Here is a 26,233-nt window from a genome sequence, read left to right as displayed (position 1 = left end):
TTACTAGAAATGACATTCTGTGTGTATATATATAGTACTTACTATATATGACATTCTGTGTATATATATATAGTACTTACTATAAATGACACTTTGTATATATATAGTACTTACTAGAAATGACATTCTGTGTATATATATAGTACTTACTGTAAATGACATTATGTGTATATATATAGTACTTACTATAAATGACATTCTGTGCGTATATATAGTACTTACTATAAATGACATTCTGTGTATATATATAGTACTTACTATAAATGACATTCTGTGTGTATATATAGTACTTACTAGAAATGACATTCTGTGTGAATATATATAGTACTTACTATAAATGACATTCTGTGTGTATATATAGTACTTACTGTAAATGACATTCTGTGTATATATATAGTACTTACTATAAATGCCACTGTGTATATATATAGTACTTACTAGAAATTACATTCTGTGTATATATATAGTACTTACTACAAATGACATTCTGTGTATATATATAGTACTTACTAGAAATGTCATTCTGTTTATGTATATAGTACTCACTAGAAATGACATTATGTGTATATATATATAGTACTATAGAAATGCTGGTTTTGTTATCTTGAAATACGGAATGATTTTTGGATGACCAAAGTCTTGTCTTCTGCAATTTTAAACACGATCATGATTTACAAAACAAAATTGTGTTCTTATTTTTGTCTTCTGCCCGATTTCTTAATGTTTGGGCAAATATAATTATCCATCCGCGTAATTCCAAGTGTTACGCTCACTTCAGCGTAGCTAGGTAGCCCCTTGAATTTCGAGGATGACAAAGGGTCACAATAACTAATAACATGACCCTTTACAGGTAGGGGAATTAAGGTAAAACAATAACAACTTATTTATCTTAATCAAATGCTTTCTCTCGTCTAATATTAGAGAGGGGCGATATTTGGACGTCCATTCGCTCTCAGAAACTTCAAACCAAAAATCTTTTCTTTGTACGCTCAGAGAGTCGAACGCAACGCATAGATGGAACTATACATATATATATACGCGAACTGACTCCGCCACCTTACGTCAACCGTGCAGATAGCCTGAGTTTCCTGTGGCCCTGGCACCGGACTTAGATACGCCAGAATGATATATACATATGCGATCGAACTCGTAATGACGAAAATGCGTCGTTTTATGAGTATTTATTTATGTTTTAAACGGTGTTTTTAAACCGTACGAAAACTAAAATGGTCTGATTAATAATATTGATTTATCGTGTAATTTTTAATCGTCCCTTGCAACATTTCATTTTTCAAAGGAAACTTTAACCAAATTATCTTACTTAGCACAGAGGTCAAAGACATTTCTACCCGTCAACAGACAGATGTGTCTCATCTACAAAATGAAAACATCAAGCTTCAGGCTGAAGTAAAGACTTTGAACGAAAAAGTTGTTTCGCTCGAGTCGAGCCTTGAAGAATTAGAACAATAAGGTCGGAGAACGTCGCTCCGTTTTCATGGTGTACCGATGACACAGAGTGAGCTTGTTTATACAGACGACCTTGTTGTTCATCTGTGAAACTCAAGATGTCTCCACCTCTGACTACCGAAGATATTCACCGTTCGCACATTATTGGCAAACTCAGAAACGGAAAAGGGCAAATTATATGCAGATTCAAAAACTGGAAAATAGAATAAAATATTTATGTCCAAAACTGCCCTTAAAACCCACAGATCCGGATCATTCAATGTATTTATCTCGGAAGATCTAACAAGACAGAGACAGAAACTCATCGGTGAACTTTCCCGTGCGCGTAAAGCCAAAAGCATTGCTTCATACTGGGCGAACGACGGTCGCATCTTTTTCAAAGTCACGATGGAGTCAGCGAAGGTATAAGTCCAGGCTTACGACGACATTGCTCCCGATGTCCCCCACTCGGAGGAGGGAGGTCCTGGTCAAACAGACTCCATTTTCTAGTTACCAAAAAACAAAAAGACAAATCTACAAATTGTTAATTCCTTTGATCTGAATTTAAAGCACTGTAAATACCATATGAATTCTATGTACAATGTAGTTTACTCAGAACTGATTTTGTTGGCATCGTATTTGATTTAGTACTGGCGTTTTCAATTCCTAAGAGTTTTCCGTACAGTCAGTCGTACGTAAGTCCTAACGCTTGTTTCTAAATATGAAATAATTTGGATTCAATGATGTGTTTATTAGCATGAATAAGTATTCATATTATATATATAAATGAATTGATTCATATTCATAATTTAGTGTGGCTTTATGCCGCTTTAGTGCGCGTTACTAAATAATCAAGTATATAAGTGCATACAAGGAATAGTGATTTAATGAACACGAATCACGAATGAATATGTGTGTTTATATAAACCTAGTCCGCATACCGGAATAATGATGCATATTGTATACATAAATTGGAAAAGGTTGGTACGTATGTATAACTCTTTCGTGACATGCATGTGTAGTTCTCCCTTTTAGCTTGGTTCGCAAATATGTTGTGATACTATGCTGTCACGAGTGGCATAGCATTTACGAATTAATGTGTATGCATGTCTTAGTGCTAATTCTAGAATAGGTATGTATTGAACATAAATATATCAGTGCGTATTCATAATTTGTAACCAAACAACTTAGACACATGTGTTTATAGCGCTGTTATTTAGATACGTTCTAGTGTATACACTTGTGAAGTCATATCATTGAATTATGTCACACTACAGTAATTTGTACAATACAAACTGATGTTCACAAATTATGTCATAGTATTATGTATTTACTTATTCATTTTCATTTATTTATTCAAATTTCAAATATTACCGTACCTATGTTGCGTTTGACATATGTGCTGCTTTTGAACCAAATTATATATTGTACCTACCGTTATGTAATTATGCATTTTTTTTTACACATGTTCTGCCTTAGTATTGAACTTTACCCATCTAGTACAGACATTATTCGCTTCAGTTAAAACACATTTTTGTTTGTACATTTGCTGTAATATGCAATATAATATATATTTGGCCGTACGTATTATCATTATTATTTTTTTCTTATTTTATTTGTTGATGTATATATTTGATACTTACCGGACATTTTGTATAATATGAATCATAGTCGATACCTGTTGTATATATATCCTGTAATCCTTATTTAGTGTGCTTTGTATTCCATACTTACCGTACGTTATGTTTAATTACATGTACCTTACATTTTTCTCCTCCATTGTCCTAATGTAATATGCTTTATGTACTGTTTTATAACGAATAAGAATCTTACCCAGTCCCTAAAACGAATCGAATAAAATGCTAGGCTCTGTTTAAACCATTATATACTTACCTTATATCTCAACAGAGTCGTCTATCACCCACCTTCTATGGTTCACCATCCTGCTCTAAATATATACATATTTGTGTTTTCTCATATTTCTATTCCTCTTTCCTTTTCCTTGTCACTCTCGATATATCTTTACCTATCACTTCTTTCTTCAAATCCCACCTGTCACTCTTACTACTTTCTTTCTTACTCATATCCTGTCCATCGGATGACTTCATATTTTTACGAGCGTGAAACTACCACTGGCCACCTAGATATTACTAGAAATTGTCATTTTTACCCTCCTTGATGGGATGTTGCACTGATACATGGAGGTGTGCCATTGGTTTTTATTATTGTAAAACACGTTCTATAGGCAAACGATTGAATTTTATTAACAAGACAGATTCCTTCGCCACGTTGTTTAAGACAGCTGTTTATTTCAATGTACTATTCGCTTATCTAAGCTAAGCTACATTGTATAATCAAGCAAAATAATATTGGTCTCGTTTTATTGCTATTTTTTTTATTGTCATGCGATATTCATCATATCTCCAGTCCGATCTTGTATACACATACATACGGATGCCTCAGTCTAACGGTAAATTATGACTGTATGAAAACCTTAATTAACCTTTTAAATGTTTTTTCTCTTTTCTTACTTTCGAAATTCAAGTTTTCTGTTATTCTCCTCCTTCTTTTATTAGTGTATATGGATGTTGAATCTAATCCTAGTCCGAGTTCTGGCGAGCTTTCAGTATTTCATCTTAACATTAGAAGTATAAGAAATAAGATGGATTATATTTGAAGACATAGCAGGAGATTATGATATTGTATGTCTTACTGAAAGTTACTTAGATGATCATGTCCTCTACGATGATATACTTATGTTAATAATTTGTTAAAAGTAAACCGCTTAGCAGACCTTGACTATCATGGCGACGAAGCAATTTGGATACAAGTCATCTTACAGCATACTAGTTTTATTATTTGTACCATATACAGACCCGAAAATTCAGTATTACCGTTCTGGGAAAATTTGCGCGCATCTATATATAATGCTTTCGACAATACACCAAATTTAATAATTACTGGGGATTTTAATGTAGAGTTGATAACTTTTGCAACAAACCATGTTTTCTTAGATATAATTAGTTCTTTTAGTTTATCAAATGTTATACTGGAACCTACACGTATAGGTCAGACTAGATCTAGCTTACTCGATCCAATTTTCTTAAGCGATTCTTTATCCTTTATTGACTCCTCTGTCATAAATATATATATATAGAACAGTCAGTAGAACTACCATGTGCCTTTAAATCTGTGTATAACGTAAGGTCTGGTTGTATAAAAGAGCCGATTTTGTAACGTTAAATCAGTACGACTGGAACGGGTCTTTTCTAAACTGTGAATCAGTGGATATTGCTTGTGAAACTTTTACTAATGTATTTATAGAATTTGCTACAATGTGTATACCTACTAAGGAAGTTATCATCAGGCCAAATGACAAACCTTGGATGACTTCGGAATTAAGAAAAAATATAAGAAATCGGGATAGGTTACATAAAATTGCTAGGAAATCAGACCGTCTTCATGACATTCAAAAGTTTAAAAGTCAGCGTAATAAGGTAAATAATATGAAAAAGAATAGTCGTTTAAATTTTTATGAAAATGTCCACGGCATCATTGATGATTATTTTTCTTCTGATCCTAAAGCGTATTGGAGATTAATTAAACGATTGATGAAATCTAGTGGTATATCACAGACTATACCAACTCTAGTAGATCCAGTAACTGAGAGTATAATGACGAAAACCAATCAAACTTTTGATTCAATTAGATTAAATTACACTGAAATTATTGATGTCCTACAAAATACTGAAACTCGGCCAAGCCTCGGGCCAGGACGAAATAAGTCATTACATGTTAAAGAATGTTTGCCATACTATTTGTAAACCTCTTGAGTTACTATTTAATATTTCACTGTCTGCTGGTGTTTATCCTAAATTGTGGAAACTTGCAAAAGTTATGCCATTATTCAAAAAAGGTGATAGACATTCTCCCTTAAATTACCGACCAATTTCTCTCTTGTCTACTGTTGGTAAGGTTTTTGAACGTGTTATTTTCAAACATATCTATAACTGTTTTTTTGATAATTCGTTGTTTTATAAATATCAGTCTGGTTTTCTGCCAGGACATTTAATGGTATACCAATTAATTGAATTGTATCATAACATATGTTTATCGCTTGAAGAAAAAAGAATTCCCCGCTTCCCTTATATCGCAATATATTTTCCTTCAAAATGTATTTTCATGTCATAATCTTTTAAGGCTCTGAAAAGGTCAATTAATAATCAAACAAGTGACACATGTAGGCCTACACGCTGTCGACTTTTTAATTAACTAACAGCTATTTTAGGCAACACTGAATAAAACTATTTCAGTCAACCAATTAAAACGTCGGTTATTTTTAGCTATTTACCTTCGTCTATTTTCAGCGGTGACACATGGGTATTACCCGCTCGTGAGATAATTGCGAGTTGCACCATAACAAGATCCGGTTGGTAATTGTTCGAAGTGTCAAGAACCGAGGTGCAGGTGAGATTCTTCTCGTTGAACATTATCTTTCAACTTTCGCTCTGTACTGTACAGTGGAGTGGAGGTCTTGCTTTTACAGAATTTGCGTGGAAATTCCATTGAAGTGGTAAGATTAAAATGTTACAGAATCTCGGTCGAAGTGAAGCTGTCACAACTTCTAGCCCGAGTTTCCTCTGGCCTAGCTGCGATAACGTAGCTTTCTGACGACGAGATATTTTTTTTATATATTGCAAAGGAGTTTGCTTAAATTAAGAACTACCTCTGGCCCTGACACCAGACTTAGACATTTTGACAGATAGATATCTGGTGTGGGACATCTATCTGTCAAAATGTCTTAATCGATCTGGTGTCAGGGGCAGAGGAAACCCGCACTAAACTTCCTGGTCATAGAATCACAGGTTAGTTGATTTAACAATGATTATAAGTGATATTGAAGTCCTGTACGTAGGACGGTAAATTTATTATAAGTGACTGTAGCGAGTCAGTGATTCGGTCCGTTTCGGCGATTTGTTGTTGGTTACTTCAGTTCTAAGGTTGGTTAATTAAATGGTTAATGGGTCCGTCACACCATAACGTTCTTGGAAAGTTGTACTAACGTCCGCTGAATGTTGCACGCGTTTGGCTATTGTTAGTCAGTCGTTACCTTAGCGTTACTTGGTTGTTATTAATCGTTCACAATCTTTGTTTTGCACTGTTGCAGTGAACGACTCACTGGCGACCTGTCAATGACCAATGAATGGACCCCAAGCACACGCAGCGTGTTTCACATGTTAGTCACACACTCAACACGCTTGTCTGATGTTGACTAATCGTTGGTCGCGCGCCAGTGACACGTTAGCATACGCTTATAGTTTTCAGGGGTGTCTTACTTGGTCGCTGGTACACGCTACTCATGCGTTAGTCACACACTAGTCATGCGTAAGTCACACGCCAGATGTGTCCACCTCACTCTAGAATGCTCGATTTTTTTTTAAATATTTACTTGAACTCGATGTTTTACAAAAGTCAGCATCAAAAAGGTAAAGACTTAACCCCAGGATTATGAGGGGAGATACTGCCTTACTGGCAAGCTTAAGCTAAACTCCAGCAATGCGTGACAATTAACCTTTGGAAACGCTCGCTAGTTCTGCAATGCTGAACATGGTCAGTTGCTGGATAGGTGCAGTCCTTCCAATGTTACAAAATCTTAGCCTCACTCCGCATGTCCTGGGGTCGAAAAAACTATTTTTAACTTTAAGAAACTTTTGCAAATGGTTGAAAATTTCACATGTTAAATCCCACTTGCCAAACTTAAAAATTTAGGTTCTTTTTGTCAAATATAACATGAACAAAGATTAACTCACTTCATTAATTCTGCAAAGATTGAAATAACTTAATTAGTATATATGCATGTGTAAAGAAATACGGTGTACATGTATTATAAGCTTCCCCATACAACATGTAAGTGGCACTGACTTGAAACATAATGTACGCCAAATCATATTATTTTGTAGATATTTTGTGGTAAAAAATATGGTTAAATGCCTATAATGAAATCTTCAACAACGAAAAATCCCCATGGTTGAAACAGCAATGTCTGACTGAAATACACTAGACACAGCCACTTGGCTCAGTGGAATTGGCACAAACAAAGTGATCTTCGAAGAATCAAATTGCTTATCATTGCAGTGAAAGAGATCACTTGCTCAGTCATGTTGCCTTTGGGTGGGTAAGTCAAATACCTTAGTCCTGCACAGTACCAATATCTTCAAATATAGAACAAAAAGAAAGATTACCTGGCATAAAAGGTAGAGATTAATAGAATCTTTCACCCCCTGTTGGGAGTGATACAGGGTAATCTCAACCTGAGGGGTAAGATTCTTAAGTTGTCAAACACGAGGCTTGCCGAGAATCTTACCCCGAGGGTTGAGATCACCCTGTATCACTCCCAAGGGAGAGAATGATTATTTTTCTCTTACCCTGTTTACCCTCTTATGTCTTTTATATAGACGTTACATCAATGCAAGACAATGTTGATGTGATGCGGCTGAATTGTCGACGTGACGACATTGTATTGTTGTCATGACGTCATTGTATTGTTGCCGTGACGTCATGGTATTGTTGCTATGACGTCATACAATTGTTGAGAACGTGCAAAGAACACGTGTAGCTTGTCTCAATCCTATGGTGAGATAAGAAAATCTCACACCGGTAAAATGGTGGATATCCCTGTCCAGAGTTAGAGAAGTTCTTTTCTTTCTGGAATGTAATATTAGTACATTTATAATTTATATTTTCCTTTGATGGCTTGACTGCAACTTTTACTACTTATGATTAAGTTCTCAAGTTGGATTCAGTTTTGTAAATTGAAATGTTTTAAAACTTGTTTTTAATTTACCTTTTCATAAGTATTTTGTACCCACATTAAATCCCCCTTGTAACTACCATCTCAGGGGCCATAGCTTCAAGAGTGATTATTATAAGTTGATATAATTTGCTAAATATAGTTGTTGTAAAATTTATAAAGTTTTGTTAAGAAGGTACAAAAAAAATCACTGTATGTGTTTAATTGTGCAATTTCATCTTCCTCTGAGTTTACAGGGACAACATTTAATAGCTAGACATCAGCAGCCTGACGTGTGGAAGCCATGGAGTTTGGTGGTAATTATGTGTACGTAGGTGGTGGCGGTGAGGAAGATACAGAGTTGGTTACAGATCAGGATCACAAGGAACTTGTACCAACAGCACCACAGGGGGATCAGGACTCGGGGGATGTGAGTATGCAGTGTTTTTTCCGTCTGTAAATGGTCGGATTATGACACTATTCCTGATGCAAAAATGGCATTTTATTCCCCAAATGAACTTTTAATTCCCAATTAGTAAAAGTATCAGATTTTTTTTTTTTTTTTTTTTTTTAAATTTCATCGCCAAAATCTTTAAGTGACTGGCCTGGCCATAAAGCAATGACATAAACAAATTATGATAGCAGAAACGAGAGGGCAATGAGAGAATTTTGGACTAAGCATTAAAATGATGTTAATAAGGCAGCTAGGACCTATGTCTTCACTACCAGTACACACCTATATAAATATTCTAACCGACTCATCAAACTACATCAAGGCAAATTGAGCCAGGAGCTGTATCATTCTAAATTCAGGTCTTATGTCCTATTATAAGGAATTATGGCCCATTGTTCTCTGTGATGCCCTTTTAACCAAGATTTGTCTCGCATATATGCAATTGCAAAATTTTCAATACAAGATTCTCTTCAGATGACAGTGTAACAAACTGATATCAGGCCTTGTAGCCATATATGCAGAGTTATGGCCATTTGCACTCTGAATCTCCTTGTCTGGGGCATATCTTATACTGTTGTCACCTACATTTATAAAACTTTGATTCTGAGTACCACTAAATGGGATGGTAGAGTTCATACTTGTCAACTCTTACTTTTTTTGAGGGAGACTCCCGATTTCAGATATTGAAATTGAGCATTTTAGTTTTTCCAAATCTATTCTTCAGCCAGGCCAGATCCATTTCTCAAAGTACCTTGTTAAATATTGCACAATATTTTTCACACAGTTTTAACCCAAATATTCTCATTGATACTATTTTGACTGTGATTCTTGATCACAATTTGACCCTATATCTTGACCTTGATCACATTGGCCATCTATTTTGACCTTAATCACATTTACCCTCTATTTTGACCTTGATCGTTTGACCCTCTATTTTGACCTTGATCGTTTGACCCTCTATTTTGACCTTGATCGTTTGACCCTCTATTTTGACCTTGATCGTTTGACCCTCTATTTTGACCTTGATCGTTTGACCCTCTATTTTGACCTTGATCGTTTGACCCTCTATTTTGACCTTGATCGTTTGACCCTCTATTTTGACCTTGATCGTTTGACCCTCTATTTTGACCTTGATCGTTTGACCCTCTATTTTGACCTTGATCGTTTGACCCTCTATTTTGACCTTGATCGTTTGACCCTCTATTTTGACCTTGATCGTTTGACCCTCTATTTTGACCTTGATCGTTTGACCCTCTATTTTGACCTTGATCGTTTGACCCTCTATTTTGACCTTGATCGTTTGACCCTCTATTTTGACCTTGATTGTTTGACCCTATATTTTGATGGTCAGACATGCCTGTTGGACATCCTGGACACAGCTGGTCAGGAGGAGTACTCCACTACTAGGGATCAGTACACACGCACTGGCGACGCCTTCCTACTGGTGTATAGTATCACTGACAAGTACAGCTTGGAGGAGGCGGAGGCGATCTACGACATGATGCTAAAGATCAAAGGAGAAACCCGTGTGCCAGCGGTGAGTAAATGTCATACAACTTAACATAAATTTTATGTGATTGTACTTTTGAGAAAGTGTTCAAAATTTAGTTTTCGCATTGCAGTTAAATAATTAGTTGTTATTTTCAACAATAAGAAAATACATTTTTCATTATACACTGCATTTTCACCATGACGTCTTACCTTTTCTTGTAATTTTTAAATGTATCAACTAACGTTTTGTTGTCACAATAACTGTCACTGGTGAATATGTAACTAATGATGTTTCAGTTTTATTTCCACCATATGGTCATACCTCATTATTCACTGGTAAAAATGTTACAAATATTATAGTGTTATCTTTCTTCAACTGGTGAAAATGCAACAAATAATGTTTTGGTAAATAATTGGTGTGTTATTTTCATTAGGTACTGTGTGGCAATAAAGTTGACTTGGACGCTACACGTGTGGTCACGCATGATGAAGGCAAAGCATTGGCACAGAAACTAGGCATTCCTTTCATGGAGACATCGGCCAAAGATGGGACCAATATCTGTGAGGTTTTTGAGACACTGGTGATGGAAGTTCCTAGATTGGAGCCGTCGTACAAGGTAATGGTTATACATGTTTATACATATATATCTATACTTATTTATTTAATTAAACTGGACTTCAAATTGTCAAAAAAGGGGTGGAATATTAGCTCTCACCTATAGAACATTGAATATGCTTCATTTTTTTCATTTATGTGCATAAATGACAAAACTGTCCACGGTAAGAAAGTGGTGTAAAAGATTTCAATCTTACACTCCATTTCATTTGTATGACATCACAATGGGACAACAATGATGTGACGTCACAAAATCGGAAACATTTCGTGGCTTTGATGCATGAATTGTTACCCGTTTTATTGTCTCGCCGCCACGAAGTGGAAGCGAGACTTAGGCGACGGCGTCAACATTAAGTTTTTGCCTTTAAGTTAGTTTCTCTGAAAGTATAAGTGCTAGACCAAACAAACTTGGACCATAGATCTATCTTAGGTAGTACATCTCAACCCATTTTATCAAATGTTGGATGCTGCCTTTCTTTTATGGTCCATTGACTTTGTCAGCATCTCCATCAGCTTGAAGTTTTTGCGTTTAAGTTAGTTTCTCTGATATGTGCATTGATGGTCAAAGCGTGCGGGGCATGGGCGAGACATATCAATTCAAATGGCTTGTGGTTTCTTAGTTCATTTTGGTGATTGGAATGAGAGAAAAATACTCCTTCATGCCCAGGGGTATAGGATAGGGAAATTCTACCCTTGGGATATCCAAGTTGGTGCAAAACCCTCAGCAAACCTCAGGCTTTAACCGATTTGAAACCTCTTGAGTGGAATTTCCCTATCCTACCCCTTGGCATGAAAGAGTCTTATAATTCTGCTGGTATAAAGGTAGACTATTTTATATTAAAAAGGGTTTTTATTAGCTCACCATCATCAAGCTTCTCTCGGTCTGTAGTTGAGCATGTTTACTTTGGGACTGCTTGGAAAAATAAAATGGACAAATGGTGGCCATCTTGGAATTTGACAATTAAGGTTGTTATCTTTATTTCTCAGAAAGTACAGGAGGGGTCTTTCTTAAATGTGATATGCAGGTTCCTGTTGCTCTTTGTTTTTGCATGTTTACTTTCGAGACTGTTTTGAAAATTAAAATGGCACTTGTGACATATCACTGTGTCCAGTTTTCCTGGTAACAGATCAACGGCAGTGAATAAACGCGTTACGTTGAGATAACCCCGATTTACAGGTCGACTTCAAACACTTTAGGAAGTATTTTAAGTGAATTGTTGAATGTGGTGCATACATACACGACAAGTCCATTATGAAACTCTGCTCAGAAAATTTGAATACGTTTTGAATGATAGCAAAAGTGCATTTATAATATTAAACAACAATATTTTAGATAGTTTTCACATACATACACGGGTATTTGCCAAACAGGTGGTCATCTTAGGGAGTGGAGCAGTCGGCAAGTCTGCTGTCACTGTGCGATATACCACCAACACCTTTGTGGATTGTTACGACCCAACCATCGAAGACTCGTATAGAAAGAACGTCCACATCAAAGGCCTCAGAGAAAAACACAGGAAAGCAGGAACTGGTATGTATGGTATTACATAACTTTGGTCAGTTCTGTAACAAAGGATGAGGGAACCAGTGCTCAATAGTCTAGTCACCTGATGATAAACCACAAACTAATTGCAACAGAAAGATTTTTACTGTAATAATTAAGTTTATCATATCTTAAAAAACAGATCAAAAATCGACAAAAATCGACAAAGGGGAAAATGCTTTAATTCTGGTTGCAAATGTGTAGCTTTACGACGGAGTCTAGCTGGCACGTATGGGCGGCCGTAGACATGAAGAGCTCTGAAAGGGCGATAACTCCAAATTGGCAAATGCAGACGACGCTTCATTGCTTTGTCATTTTGACCGCGGTAAGTAAATATTGCACATTTTGATATAAAAATTCATATAGTAATGTTAAATTATTGCGATTATAACTTATTTTCCGCTTCCACTAGTCACGACGTTTTGTTCCGTCGTTGCCAATCAGTCGATGAGTACAATGTCAGCTGACCGTGCTGAACTTTTTGTTTTCATCAACGATTTAGCATATGCCCGAGCATGTTTGAAAGAACTGAGTACATATATGCTTTTTGTGAATATAATAACTAATTACCAATTAGATTTAATGTAGTTGGAAGCCCAAAATGTCACCGTCTCGTACATGTTGAGGAAAGCGGTGTACGAGCGAATAAAAAATGTATGGAAGCCTGTATATGAAAATCTTCAGACAGTTATAAAATTGCGTACACAATTTGCATTTTTTTCAAATGGTTTATTTAAGTCTTTTCTTTTGTTAAATTTTGTTTTTCGTTTTTCGGATTTTCATTTCTGCTCTGTGTTTTTGTATTTCGTTTCGGATTTGGATATCTGGATACTGCATATTGCAACCATGGTGAGTATATATTTACAAATCCATTGTACAATTGTGTAACCTTTTAGGCCAGATATATTTTGTTTTTTCCTTTTAACTTTTATTTAATTTTATTGTTATTTTCCTGTTATATTTAGATGTTTAAGCGAATTTACTCATTTATTTAATAATACAAGTGTTAAACCTATTACCATTGTGAAATTCACTCTGTTCTTTTTGTTTCATATTGTTCTTTCTATTATAGGTTGTAATTGAAACCTGTGTGTTTTGCCTGAAATCATTTGATGATGATGAGCCAACATCACAACTTCGAGAAAAAGGAAGTGAAAGTATCAACCTTGTAAGTCGACAGACAGGCGACACTATCATAGCTTCGCCAGGCCAAAGGGTCCATCAAGGTTGCTGTCGTGATTTTATACATCCCAGGAGTTTGAAGCCAACAACGGGAAATGTGAGCATTACTCCGAAAAGGTCTTTAAGATCCACAACACCCGATTTCGACTTAAGGGAACATTGCCTTTTTTGCGGGAAACCTGCAAAGGTAAACGAGAGGAAAAGGGGTCACGATGTGTTTCCAGTTAGAACAACGGAATTCAAGAACAATTTGGAAGCTAAGTGTATGACAAGAAATGATGAATGGGCGGAAGAGGTTCTTGGTAGACTCCAAATAGCCCCTGCAGACCTCCATGCAGCTGATGCTGTGTACCATCAGTCTTGCAGTGTCAATTTCAGAACGGGGAAGATGATGCCATTGTCTAAAAGCTCATACAATGACATAAAAAGAGTACCCCTGGATGACCTGAAAAGGCATCTTCTGAGGATGCTTTTCTTAAAGTTGTTAGACTGATAGAAGCGGGAGAGGAGGATCAAATTACTATAAGCGACTTAGTGGCAGAAATGGAAAGGACTTGCGGCAACGAGGCATATAGCTCTGTACACATGAAAAAGAGGATCCTCGATCATTTCGGAAAATCCGTTGTAATAACTGATCTGGATGGAAAACCAAATGTTGTTACCTTGACGCAAAATGTATCAACGATTCTCCAAGAATTCTATGAACGACCCAAGATTGAAAATCCCGAAGAAGAAAAAAAACACGTTATTCTCACCGCAGCAAAACTTATAAAAGCAGACATCAAGTCACTGGATTCTTGCTTCAAAGCTTATTATCCATCTTCAGAATACATCTCTTCTCAGCAAAATTGCGATTATGTACCTGATACCCTACGGATATTTCTGGGAGGAGTTTTTAGTCAGTCCGAACCAACAGTAAAGATATCGGCTATTGGACAAGCAATTATCCAGGCATGCAGACCAAAGTCAATCATAGCCCCGCTTCAGATAGGTCTCGGTGTACAAATGCACCATCATTTTGGATCGAAGTTCCTTATTGAAACGCTGAACACTCTTGGTTTTTCTTTGTCCTACAAAGAGGTCCAGAAGTATGAACTGAATGCTGCGGCAGCACATGGTAGGAATGACACGACCATTGATGCGGGGTCTTTCATCCAATATGTAGCAGACAACATAGATCATAACTTAAGAACTCTGGTTGGTCATGGAACGTTCCACGGAATGGGAATCATCGCTGCAGTTACTCCTGTAATGCCAAGGCGAAATCCTGTACCGCGCGGAAGTCCAACTATACAAGAAGTAGCTGACTTGGCAAACATAAACATCGAGTTTTAAAGAGGCCAGAGTAACAGTCTGTCGGAGCTGAAATTTGAAGTTCTTCAAGAAATAGCAGACCACGACGAGACCTGGAAACTCGGTTTGTTGTCTAGGTCATCTTGGCCTTTGCGCTGCTTACGGCCAAACTGGTAAGCAATGATGTACAAAATCATGGACGATGCTTTTCCTGGTAAGTCAACAATCATCTTTCTTCCCATGATTGACATGAATCCAAGCGACGTAACGTGTATCTTTTCAACGCTCCATTTCGTGTGTAAAGAGGCAAAGAGAAATAATTTTACTCCTATCATTACATTTGACCAGCCGCTGTATTGGAAGGCAATGACGATAATACAGAATGAACCAAACAACAGTATTCTCAAGAGCATGGTTCTGAAGCTCGGAGGTTTTCATGCACAAATGAGTTTCCTCGGAAGCATTGGGCAGGCAATGGCAGGTTCAGGACTAAAGGAGCTGATGGAAACTGTATATGCCCCTACAGCTGTTTCGCACATGTTAACCGGAAAGGACATTGCAAGAGCTGTGCGCGAACATTTTCTTATAGATACAGCACTGACAGCCGTTATCATGAATACGCTCTAGGACATACCGATACCGGGATCAACAGATAATCAGGAAACCGAGCCAAGACAATCAGATGATCCTGACTACTTCGGTTCTACCCAAGCTGATTTATGCGAGACAGCAAGGCTGTTAGATTCTCTGTTGTCAGGCATTGCATCAATTGAGATAGTGTGCGGAAGTTCAGTCTTGGACAAAATCAAATCTAATATTGACAATTTCAGACTTTCGCACTCAGATTACAGAATATCTCGCTTATGGTTCCAGTACATGGATATGGTAGATATACTCCGTAGGTTTATAAAGGCCGAGAGGACGACTGGTAACTGGCAATTACACTTACAAGCTATTCAAGAAATGCTTCCATACCTTGCTGCAGCCGGGCATAACTTGTATGCAAAATCACTACGGATTTACCTTCAACAAATGAAGAGTCTCGAAACAGATAATACTGCAATATTTGAATTCCTGCTGTCCGGATACAACGTTATCAGAAGAAGTGATGCTTATTGGTCAGGGATTTCTTCAGACTTAGCAATAGAACAAGTACTAATGAGAAGCATCAAGGCAACTGGTGGAATGACACGAGGAAGGGGAATGACTGAAAGTCAGAGAGCACAATGGGTTCTGTCTATGCCAGACTGTTCTGAAATAAACAATGCCATGCAAGAATTCACGAACGTAAAATACAGCACAAGTAACCAACACAAGGAGAGTGGCGTATCTCGAAGGAATAAGGACGCAGCAGACACTCAGACATTAGCGTTGTATATCGCTAACAGAAATCCTTTCTTTGAGGAAGTTGCTCTCAGGAATATAGAAACAGGCGTAACAGCAGACAACAAGGTCAATGCTGACACAGCCAAAGCAGTAGGTTAGGCTATTCTAAAATCTATGGACGGCAAAAGCGTCCAAGAGTATTCGTTCAAACGAAATAAGCGAGTTATAACGCTAGGTGAAAAGTCCTCACTCAAGATCAATGATGAAACCATATCAGTTGACCCCCAGTTGCTATTTCAACGCTTCATCGCTGCTTCAAACAACTTTTACGAAGACCAAGCTGAGATTTTCTCATACGAGCTATGTGGCCATCCAAGTGCAATGTTTGAACCCTCTGGCTTTATGAGATTAGCACAGAAATCAACACTGCTTGATTCTATATGGAATCTAGGTGAATGTAAAGCACAGGATTTAGGTACAGATGGATTTCGTTATGTCATTGATGGAGGCTCCCTTATACATCGAGTGAATTGGCAAACTAATGTGACGTTCGGCCAAATATGCCAGAAATACATCGACTACATACGGCGGATACACATAGAAACAACCGTCGTCTTTGATGGTTACAGCTCTGGCCCTGACACTAAAGATGGAATCCACCTACGACGCAATCGAGGAATCGTCGGAACCAAAGTAAATTTTAACGAGAACACTCCATTCCGGTCAAAGAAAGACATGTTTTTGGCAAACAGTGAAAATAAGCAGAACTTCATTAATATGCTGAGTGAAAAGATAATTGAAAGTGGCATGGATACAAAACACGCAAACACAGATGCCGACGTCTTGATTGCACAGACAGCAGCGTCATCTGCAACGTCAAAACCCACCGTATTACTTGGCGAGGACACAGATTTGTTGGTACTCTTGTTGTACCATACGGACATTACTGCACGACAGCTCATTTTCAAATCAAATCATTCACCAAGTGGCAAATTGAAGGTATGGGACATTGGTAAAACACAGTGTACTTGGAAATGGCATGTGTCAGATACTCCCCGTGATACACGCCATAAGTGGTTGTGATACTACCTCGAGGTTATTTGGCGTGGGAAAGGCTGCAACTCTAAAGAAATTTGTGGAAAGCGACGTCTTAAAAACCCAAGCTAGTGTGTTTCTTTCTTCAAGCTCTACTAAAGAGCATGTCATAGCTTCTGGAGAAATTATTATCAGTACTTTGTACAACGGTTTGCCAAACGAAAATCTGGATGCTTTAAGATACAGAAAGTTTGTAAATCGGGTCATGACGAACAAAACATTCCTACAGATACACACCATTCCTCCAACTTCCTCGGCCGCAGCATACCATAGTTTGAGAACATACTTACAAGTACAAACATGGATATCGGAAATAACTTTGAATCCAAGAGAATGGGGATGGATGCTCTCTGAAGAGAAACTTATGCCTATCAAAACCAACAAAGCTGCTGCACCTGAGTGTCTTCTACGCATCATCCGATGTCAGTGTAAAACTAATTGTGATAATAAGAGATGCACCTGTAGAAAACATGGATTGGAGTGCTCCACGGTTTGTGGGGAGTGCAGAGGTAGCAGTTGTTCAAACTCATCAAAACAAGTGGCCGAGGAATTAGAAGATGATTGATTCAATGAATGGCTGGCTGATGCTATAGCGTTAGTAAAACAATGATAGTAGAGACATGGCTCTTACGATTATCATTCTTGAACAATCACTTATATTAATCTTTATCTTCATAGTTTAGTTTCCTTTGGGGACATTTTACTAACATATCGTAAATTCTATTCCCTCTCCCTACTATAAGGTTACGACTTACGACGTGATTAAAGACTTACAACCAACTGTAGAAGGGTCCCAATATAGCCACTGCATAGATACATAACTCTGGACCCTTTATCAAACTTGTGCCGTTAAAAACTTTGTTAAAAGTTGTGTTTTCTTTGCAAACTAAGAAGAAGAAAAAAATTGCTACTTGTTGGTCAACTCGCCCACAAAAATGTACCATGTTAAATATTCATCTGATACTTGATTGGTTTGATAGTCCTTCTAGTGAAATGATATCATGTTAAGAATAGATGTACTGTTTATACATCGAATTAGCAAGAGTGATGAATTGTTACGACCAAACCGTAATTTCTCCACTGGAATGCTTACAAAATGACGTCGTATTTCATTTGAATTGGTCAACTCGCCCACGTATAATCGTTGAACAATTTGTTTTTTTTTCATTGAAAATGTCTTGTGACAGTTTTTTATGAGTTATTCAAATCACTAATCATGTTTCTGAAATGATCCCAATTGCGGTGAAATAAATCATAATAAGTTGAAACACATGTTTACTAGTTTTCATTGGTTTTTATTGAGATACTTGAGTTGGAGGCCCTAATTTGTCAATTTCCCTTTAATTTTTTGATGTCGATTTTTCAGAAGTCATTGGTGATATAAAATAGATGATAAAAATGCATCAACCGTTTCTGTTGCAATTTGTTTGAGGTTAGGGCATTTTTGGCGTTAGGTGACTAGACTACAAGGATGGTACGGTTAGGGCAGGGGCAGGGGGAGGGGGACTAGTGTTGTGCATCAAATTGTGTCAAGGACAGTATTGTAACCTGTTGAGGAAACTGGTTCATATCAAATTAGGTCAAGGCGGTATCGTAACCTGTTGAGGAAGCTGGGTCATATCAAATTGTGTCAAGGACAGTATTGTTACCTGTTGAGGAAGCTGGTTCATATCAAATTGTGTCAAGGACAGTATTGTAACTTTATTTGTTGAGGAAACTGGTACACATCAAATTATAGGTCAAGGAAGGATATTGTTTTGGGGTGGGGGGAGTGGGAACTGGACTGGTTTGTATCAAAGTAGGTTACCACAGGAGGACAGTTTACTCAGAAGTAAAATTTGATCTCAACTCGTCTGGTATGGAACATAATGTCTTGGGTAAGTGCTATGAAGAAATTGGTTTATCCAAAGACTTTTGAGAGGATGAAGGAATTTTACTATATAGGGTACACTGTATCATCCTATAAGCATGGAGCCATTGTTACCTGTGGTAGATAATGACAAATGTATCGGCTCAAATATCCAAATACACAGTATACTACTAGTACTGTTTGTGTCTGTATATTAATCAGTTAATATCATTGTAAGCAATACTATTCGTGAAATAACATACTTCGCTTATATTGATACTTTCAGTGTACCAAACAGAGGAAATTTATGAAAAGAAAAACACTGTTTAGATGACAACTTTATTGACATGTCTTTACAGATAAAAAGTCACAGTCAACTTCAGAGAGATCACAGTCTGCCACTTCGGAAGTAGCACAAGCTGGGGGAACTGGTGTGTATTATATTGTGACAACGATGGTATTGTAACCTTTCGGTAAAAGAAATGACAGTACTATGGAGCAATGTGTTTACCAAAAGAATTTTGATAAGGTGAACACATTTTCTCACATAGGCCTAGGGTTATGATTCTTAAAGCGTGGAGACATTACCTGTGGTAGTTAATCATTAGTTGATGTCAAACGGTAACTCTGCAGACAGTTGTGTCCTCTGTGTGAAATGTCCTGATGTAGTCTGTGCGCTTAGGTCACATGGTGTCGCTTGACAAATGTATCGGTTCAAATCTCCAAATACACAGTTTACAACTGTTTGTGTCTGTATATAAATCCGTTTATACTGTTGTATGCAATACTATTAGTGAATTAACATACTACACTTGCAGAGAGACCACAATCTGCCAGCAGTAAAGGAGAAGATACTGGAATATTTGCTCAAATGAGGCGTCTGCTCAGCTTCAAGAAATCTGGCTCTGCCGAGCAACAAAGGCCGACATCAGCTCCTGTTGGACGGGCCCCTCCCCCTCCTCCTCCTCTCCCTCCCTCAGTTACTACCAAAACGTCCAAGAAATATGAAAAAGCAACCAGCAATGTGGTGCTTGTATCGCTCAAGACACTGGATGACCCTCTGGCCACCGCGACAGGCGACCCTGTGCGGTGTGGGAACTGTGATGCTGTCCTGTCGTCAATCTCAAACACAGTACAGGAGGCAGAAAACCTCAATTGGAATTGGTAAATTATTGCAGAGTCAAACGTTGTTTAGGATTTAGAAATAGTGTTACCCATGATTTTTAAGTTAAAAGTAACTTTCTAGCTCCAATTCATAGCGTAAGACTGGGAAATTATAAAATCATTGTGCTTCCTAGGCCTGGAGGAAGTACACTGCATAATTATTTTTTTTTACCTGCAGGACAGGAGGTAATGTGTTAGGATGCATAAAAATCACAGTATTAGTTTTAATAGTGTGATGAAAATTTTCTTATTTTCATGTATTTCTAATTCACAGTATATTTGTGTTTAATATAATACTACAAGAATTAGAGTCAGTGAAAATAATTGTCCTTTCAAGTTTGTGACAGTTATTTTTGGAGCTTCAAGTGAAGGACAATCTTGTGTTATTCAGTGAATTATTGAACCAATAAAAAGATATGACTGCAAACAACAGGGCTTTAACAAGAAACTAGATAATAAATTAAGTATTGTGATGTACTGGATTTTTTGGAATTTATTTAATCTAAAATTTCATATGAAGATATCCTTGTATTTTTTACTACACAGCGAATTTTGCCAGAAAGAAAACATTCTGCCAAACACTAAGAAAGATGAGATTCCGTGTGAGGCCATTATTGACTACATCATGTCCCCGCCCGCACCGTCCGACACCGAGGCCGGGCAGCAGGCTGGAGCAACAGGGACCGAGAAGGACAAACTAAACTTGGGAAAAGGATACACTATTTACTGTATTGATATCAGTGGCTCTATGGGCTACAGCACCAAGCTACCAGAACTGCAAGGTACGCAAGTTTTAAAGTTTGAACTGAAGACTAATCTGAGTATTGTCTATATCAATAGCCAACAGTTTGATTATGTGAGGGAAAGTTATTATGTCGTGGAAATATGAAAAAATATAATCATAATTAGCTAGTGCAGGCCTAGGTCGGCATGTCATTGCTAATGATATTGAAACCCTTCTTATCAATCAGTATGAAACTCTATCTTTTGTAGTTGCATGGAAGAAAGCCAGAGACAGGTCATCTAATTTTGACACTCAAGTTACGAGATTGGCTGCCATTAAGGAAGCACTTAAAAGGTATGTAACACTGCTACATTTAACCCCACAGAACGGGTTTTAAGGTATAGAGTCCCATCACTTTTCTACCGTATACAGGCATTAAAAAGTGTTTTCCTGTTCAGTCTATGTTTCTTCTTCTAGCATCACACAAAGAAATTTACAGGGAAATTTCTCAAGGAGTCAATTAAACATTTTGAATTTATTCCAATATCACTATATAAATTCCAATATCACTATATAAATACAAGCGCAGCAGAAGAATTTCCGGTTCTATAATCGAGAGGTTGGGGGTTCATATTCCTTCAATGTAGATGTTTTTTGTGAAATCATAGGAAATAAAAGAAAAAAATATATATATATATAATTTTACTAATTGGAAACTGATTTTGCGAGCTTTCGGAAATGTCTTTCGTTCGTCAAGCAAGGAGTGCCAAACAGATGTTTTTGAAACCTGCAAAAGAAGCTTTCAGTTTCTGTTTCATAAAATCTGAATAATTTTTAATATACATTATATCTAAATGTTCATCTAGACAACTTGAGCGACTGAAGCTGGAAAATCCAGACAGGAGAGTGATCCTGGTACAATTTGCTAACGACGTGACCATTATAGGTGACGGTGCTCAGGAACCATTTCTGGTCGACAGTCACATCAAAGACTCGTTTGACGGCCTTGTAGCGTGTGGTAAACAATATGCACAGCAGATGGACACCCGTACATTAGAGGAAAGTTATGAGTGAGTATCAGATATAGTTGTGAGCCAAAAGTTGTTCCGATTCATGATGAAGTCTGATGAAGAATATTCATTAAAGTGAAAAACAAGTTACACCATATCAGTATAAAGTTTGAAGAATTTTACTTTAATGCAATATCTTTTTTTTGCTGTGATGTTGAGGAGAACAGTAGTGATATTATAGGGATACATTATGATATTAAATGGAATAATTGTGATATTAAATGGAATGATTGTGATATTATAGGTAATAATAGTAAAATAAAATAAAATATTTGTGATATTAGATAGATTAATTGTGATATTATAAGAAATAATTATAAAATTATCCGGTAGATGAAATATTTGTGATATTAGATGGAATAATTGTGATACTAAATGGAATAATTGTGATATTATGGGGGAAAATGTGATATAATAGGGAATAAGTAATTAAACCTTTTACGAGAGTGGTAAAGACTCCTGATTATTTAGTGTAATGCTTATGAGAATATTTTTTGTTTAGTGATATTACAGCAAAGATCACAGACATGCATACCAGGGATTGCACTGCCCTCGGACCAGCACTGGCCACAGCCATTGGTATGGTGACTGGAACCAAGGGTTCAGAGGTCATCTTGTGTACAGACGGAGCTCCAAACTCTGGTATTGGTAGACTCCACAGCAGTGATACCACCTGTAAGGACTACTTCACCATGGTAAGACATGTAAAGTTATAATAATAATAATATTGCAATGAAAGATTGAATGATTGGGCATGACAGAAGAACTCAAAGACAAGAGTGAATGAAGAGGAATAGGCCTAGACCTCCAGCATGAGAGTAATAAAATCTGTTACGTGTAACTGAGCGAGATCGGATTATCTCGGTCGAGGGCTAAGATTCTGAAACATAGCCCCAACCGCGGTGTAAGCCGTGGTTGGGATGTTACAGAATCTTAGCCCGAGACTAAGATAACACGATCCTGCTCAGTTACAGGTAGTTGATATTTTTTCTCTCACACCTTCTAGCTATTTTTGTTTGTTAATATTGCTATATAATACAAGCATCTCGTCTGAGGCCTCAAATAAAAATGGCCTCTACACTACTAAAGCTACATTTTAATACTTCAGCGTAAAAACGTAGTACGTCCTAACAAAGAAAACGGCATATTTTACAGTGAAGATTATATTTTTTCAACAATATCATATTTCTGACAACATCAAACAATACATATAACGACAAAACAGAATACATTTAATGCAGATTGCCGTTTTATGACGTGGGATATTTCTGTCTGAGGTGTGAGAATACCTGATGGAAGAGGGATGAACCTGGGGCTCCCCAACCCTTACACATGTTATCAAAGTTATTTTCTTCTCAGATTAATACAATTTCCTCTTTGCATTCATTTAAAAACAAATACATTAAAACCACAATATGTACATGCCTTCGTTTGATTTGTCTCCTTGCTTACAGCCAACATATTTCAAGGTCCCTATTTTATACATTTCTTTCAGATTATTGCCAAATCCTTTTATAATGCCAAATTTTCTGTGGACAAATTATGGAATTTAATGTCATTTTTACTGCCAGTTTTACAGTATGTTATGTTGTGTCGCTTTTTAGGGAGTTATAAAACTCGAAATTATCCCTCAAAATTATAGTGTTTCAAAAAAGTAAAAACATTAGTGTGGAGCCAAAATGGTTTTTATAAAAAACGTAAATTATGATACCTGGTAGATATGTTTCTTACCTATAGTACACTTTGATACAAATTCGAACTCTTCTTTGTTAGAGATATAAAACAAAGCACTGGATTGATCTACCTTAAGCATAGGTAGCTTAATTATGTAGACATCAGGATATTGATGTATACTTATAGGTGGGTAACTATGCCAAAGAAAATGGAATAGTGGTGTCCATCTTGGCCGTGGAAGGGGAACCTGTCGGACTTGAGAATGTATCTCCATGCGCTAATATTTCTGGGGGTGATGTTGATGTCCTGGCTCCTCTAGAGATCATGCGACAGTTGCGACTGATTTCTCAAAACTACATTGTGGCGACAAATGTGTGTTTGGTGTTCCAACTTCACCCGGAGCTAGAGGTGGATGACGAAGACTTCCCAAAAGTAAGCATTAACTCTGGGCTTTTTATTTATTAGGGCTTAGATCATTGTCTATATAGGCACATTCAAAATTTTTGAAAGAGTAAGTTCAAACACTTTTAAAATAAATTAAAATATAGTTTAATAGCAACTTGGGTTCATTTTGTATAATATTAAAACTGGGAAATGGCCCAAAGTGTGGTACAACCTTCCTTTTCACTGCTTGCTGTATGAGAAATTTATAAAAAGCATTATTTTCTCTCATTCTTGTACATGTATGACAGGAGGTGGGGGGTGGGGGGGATTTGAAGATTTGAAAAGGATGGGGCATTTATTAGGTTGAGTGTGGCTATCTTGTTCATTGCACATCTATTTACAGGGCAGCAGCCAGATTGTTAAAGAGGTAGGAAATGCTACCCGAGACACTGATGTTACGTTCTTTTTCAAACGGAGAAATAACAACAAGGATTTGGATGTGGAACGTCTCCCCTTTCAGGTAGGCTACGTTAGCATTATTAGTGCTAGCCTGTTAAAAGTTGGGTCCAAGCAGACAAAAATGTTGATATCATGTAAAACATATATGAGAAAGTTTTGAGGTCTCCTGAAATACACTTTGCTTCAACATGCATGGCAAGGGGACAGTTTTATTTTTGGTCATTGTGATTGGTCAATCATAATGAAGATTTTTCTTCGTGTTAGATTTAATATATTTACCATCATATGCCATTGACTCTGTATAACCCTACCATATTCAGATAGCTTTCATGAGGTTTTGAATGCCATGAGCCAGTTGTTGATATCGTCATTATCATGATATCTTAATTGCTACTTTAGATATCACTGACCCTCCCTGGACAGGTGGCTTTCCCATTCAGTGAACAAGCTCATATGATAAATACATCAATCTTAATAAGTGTAATTTGGTTTTCTACGAGGTAAACAAATTTGATGAATTTGCCATTTTCCACTTGGCATTCATATCGCATATGAATGCCAATTGAAAGCGGTTAAATGCTTAAATGCTTAAATGAATTGTAAATAATTTCAAGCCATAACATTTTCATCATGCATATGTTAGATAAATTGTTCTTTTTACACATCTAAAGCTTTGTAATTCTAATTTTCTCAAGCTTCTAACTATTACAATTGTGAAGGGTAAAAATGTTTTCAGAGAAATTGATTGTAATTCCTGAAAATAAATCTCATAGGAGGTTGATTATCAATATCACAAACGATAATGCTGCCAAAAAGAAATCTTCATATTATGATTCCTTTATGCCAAATTACTTGTCTGGAAACCCGAAGGTCAAGGTCACTAAATTATGTAATTAGTCATCCTCCTGATGACAGTTCTAGTTTAACCAATCATTGTGTTTCATATGAAATTAATAAGTTAATGTAATCATTGATGTGATTTTGTGTAATGATTGCAGCAGGGTCAATGTTGTAGAAAAAGATATTGATAAGAATGCTTAATGTTTGTTAATAATTTTGGTCCCTCATATTGTGCTCATTAATAGGTGTTGGTACATTGTATTGTTTTTGTGATAACAGCAGTTTTAGTAAAAAGTCTAAGGTAGCAGAGTACTGTAGAAATGGCTTGACCCTAAAAATAAAGGGCATGTCTCAGATAAACATGGATAGCGGATTCATCCTGCACATCACACCTACATATATATATATATATATTTATAAACTACATTTTGAATACATTTTTTTTAGAAGAATGAATATTTTTTCAAAAAGTGATTTCCCCACATTTGGGACTTGTGAAAACCATGGTTACCACATCAAAAAACGCCATAAAATGCAAAAAAACATGATTTACAACCCAAGATTTGACCCACGCAAGTACTATTTTTTAGGTCACCTGAGCTTTGCTCAAGTGACCTATTCTAATCGCTTTTCGTCCTTCGTCGTCCGTAGTCCGTCGTCCGTCGTGCGTCGTGCGTAAACTTTTACATTTTCAACTTCTTCTCAAGAACCAGTGGATGGATTTTTTTCAAACTTGGTCAGAATCATCCTTGGTAGATGAGGCTTCAAAATTGTAAAATTGGGATTCCTACCCCAACCCCTGGGGCCAGGGCGGGGCCCCAAAGGGAAAATTA

The 26,233-nt window shown here is 36.9% G+C and overlaps 2 protein-coding genes across 3 annotated transcripts in view; both read left to right on the top strand.

Annotated features, from left to right (window-relative positions):
* Window positions 1-5,828: 5,828 nt before the first annotated feature.
* LOC110456799 (circularly permutated Ras protein 1-like) overlaps window positions 5,829-26,233 on the top strand; it is a 28,234-nt gene continuing 7,829 nt past the window's right edge. The window contains exons 1-13 of one of the 2 annotated variants that reach the window (XM_021507760.1): window positions 5,829-5,913; window positions 8,494-8,666; window positions 10,042-10,227; window positions 10,616-10,798; window positions 12,169-12,328; window positions 19,445-19,516; window positions 19,904-20,249; window positions 20,796-21,031; window positions 21,243-21,327; window positions 21,840-22,043; window positions 22,546-22,738; window positions 23,904-24,149; window positions 24,505-24,621. In XM_021507760.1, coding sequence (XP_021363435.1) covers window positions 8,541-8,666; window positions 10,042-10,227; window positions 10,616-10,798; window positions 12,169-12,328; window positions 19,445-19,516; window positions 19,904-20,249; window positions 20,796-21,031; window positions 21,243-21,327; window positions 21,840-22,043; window positions 22,546-22,738; window positions 23,904-24,149; window positions 24,505-24,621 — 2,154 coding nt within the window. In that variant the 5' untranslated portion in view covers window positions 5,829-5,913; window positions 8,494-8,540. The other variant, XM_021507761.1, reaches the window with a different exon arrangement.
* Window positions 12,948-14,227, top strand: LOC110456800. Its single transcript, XM_021507762.1, has 2 exons — window positions 12,948-13,189; window positions 13,413-14,227. Exons 1-2 carry the CDS (start codon window positions 12,959-12,961, stop codon window positions 14,013-14,015), a joined length of 834 nt encoding a protein of 277 aa, XP_021363437.1. The 5' UTR covers window positions 12,948-12,958; the 3' UTR covers window positions 14,016-14,227.

The sequence above is a fragment of the Mizuhopecten yessoensis genome, unplaced genomic scaffold (genome assembly GCF_002113885.1).
Source record: "Mizuhopecten yessoensis strain PY_sf001 unplaced genomic scaffold, ASM211388v2 scaffold8849, whole genome shotgun sequence".
Lineage (NCBI taxonomy): Eukaryota > Metazoa > Mollusca > Bivalvia > Pectinida > Pectinidae > Mizuhopecten > Mizuhopecten yessoensis.
Note: the sequence above shows the minus strand (reverse complement) of the source record. Positions and strands in the feature narration are given on the sequence as shown.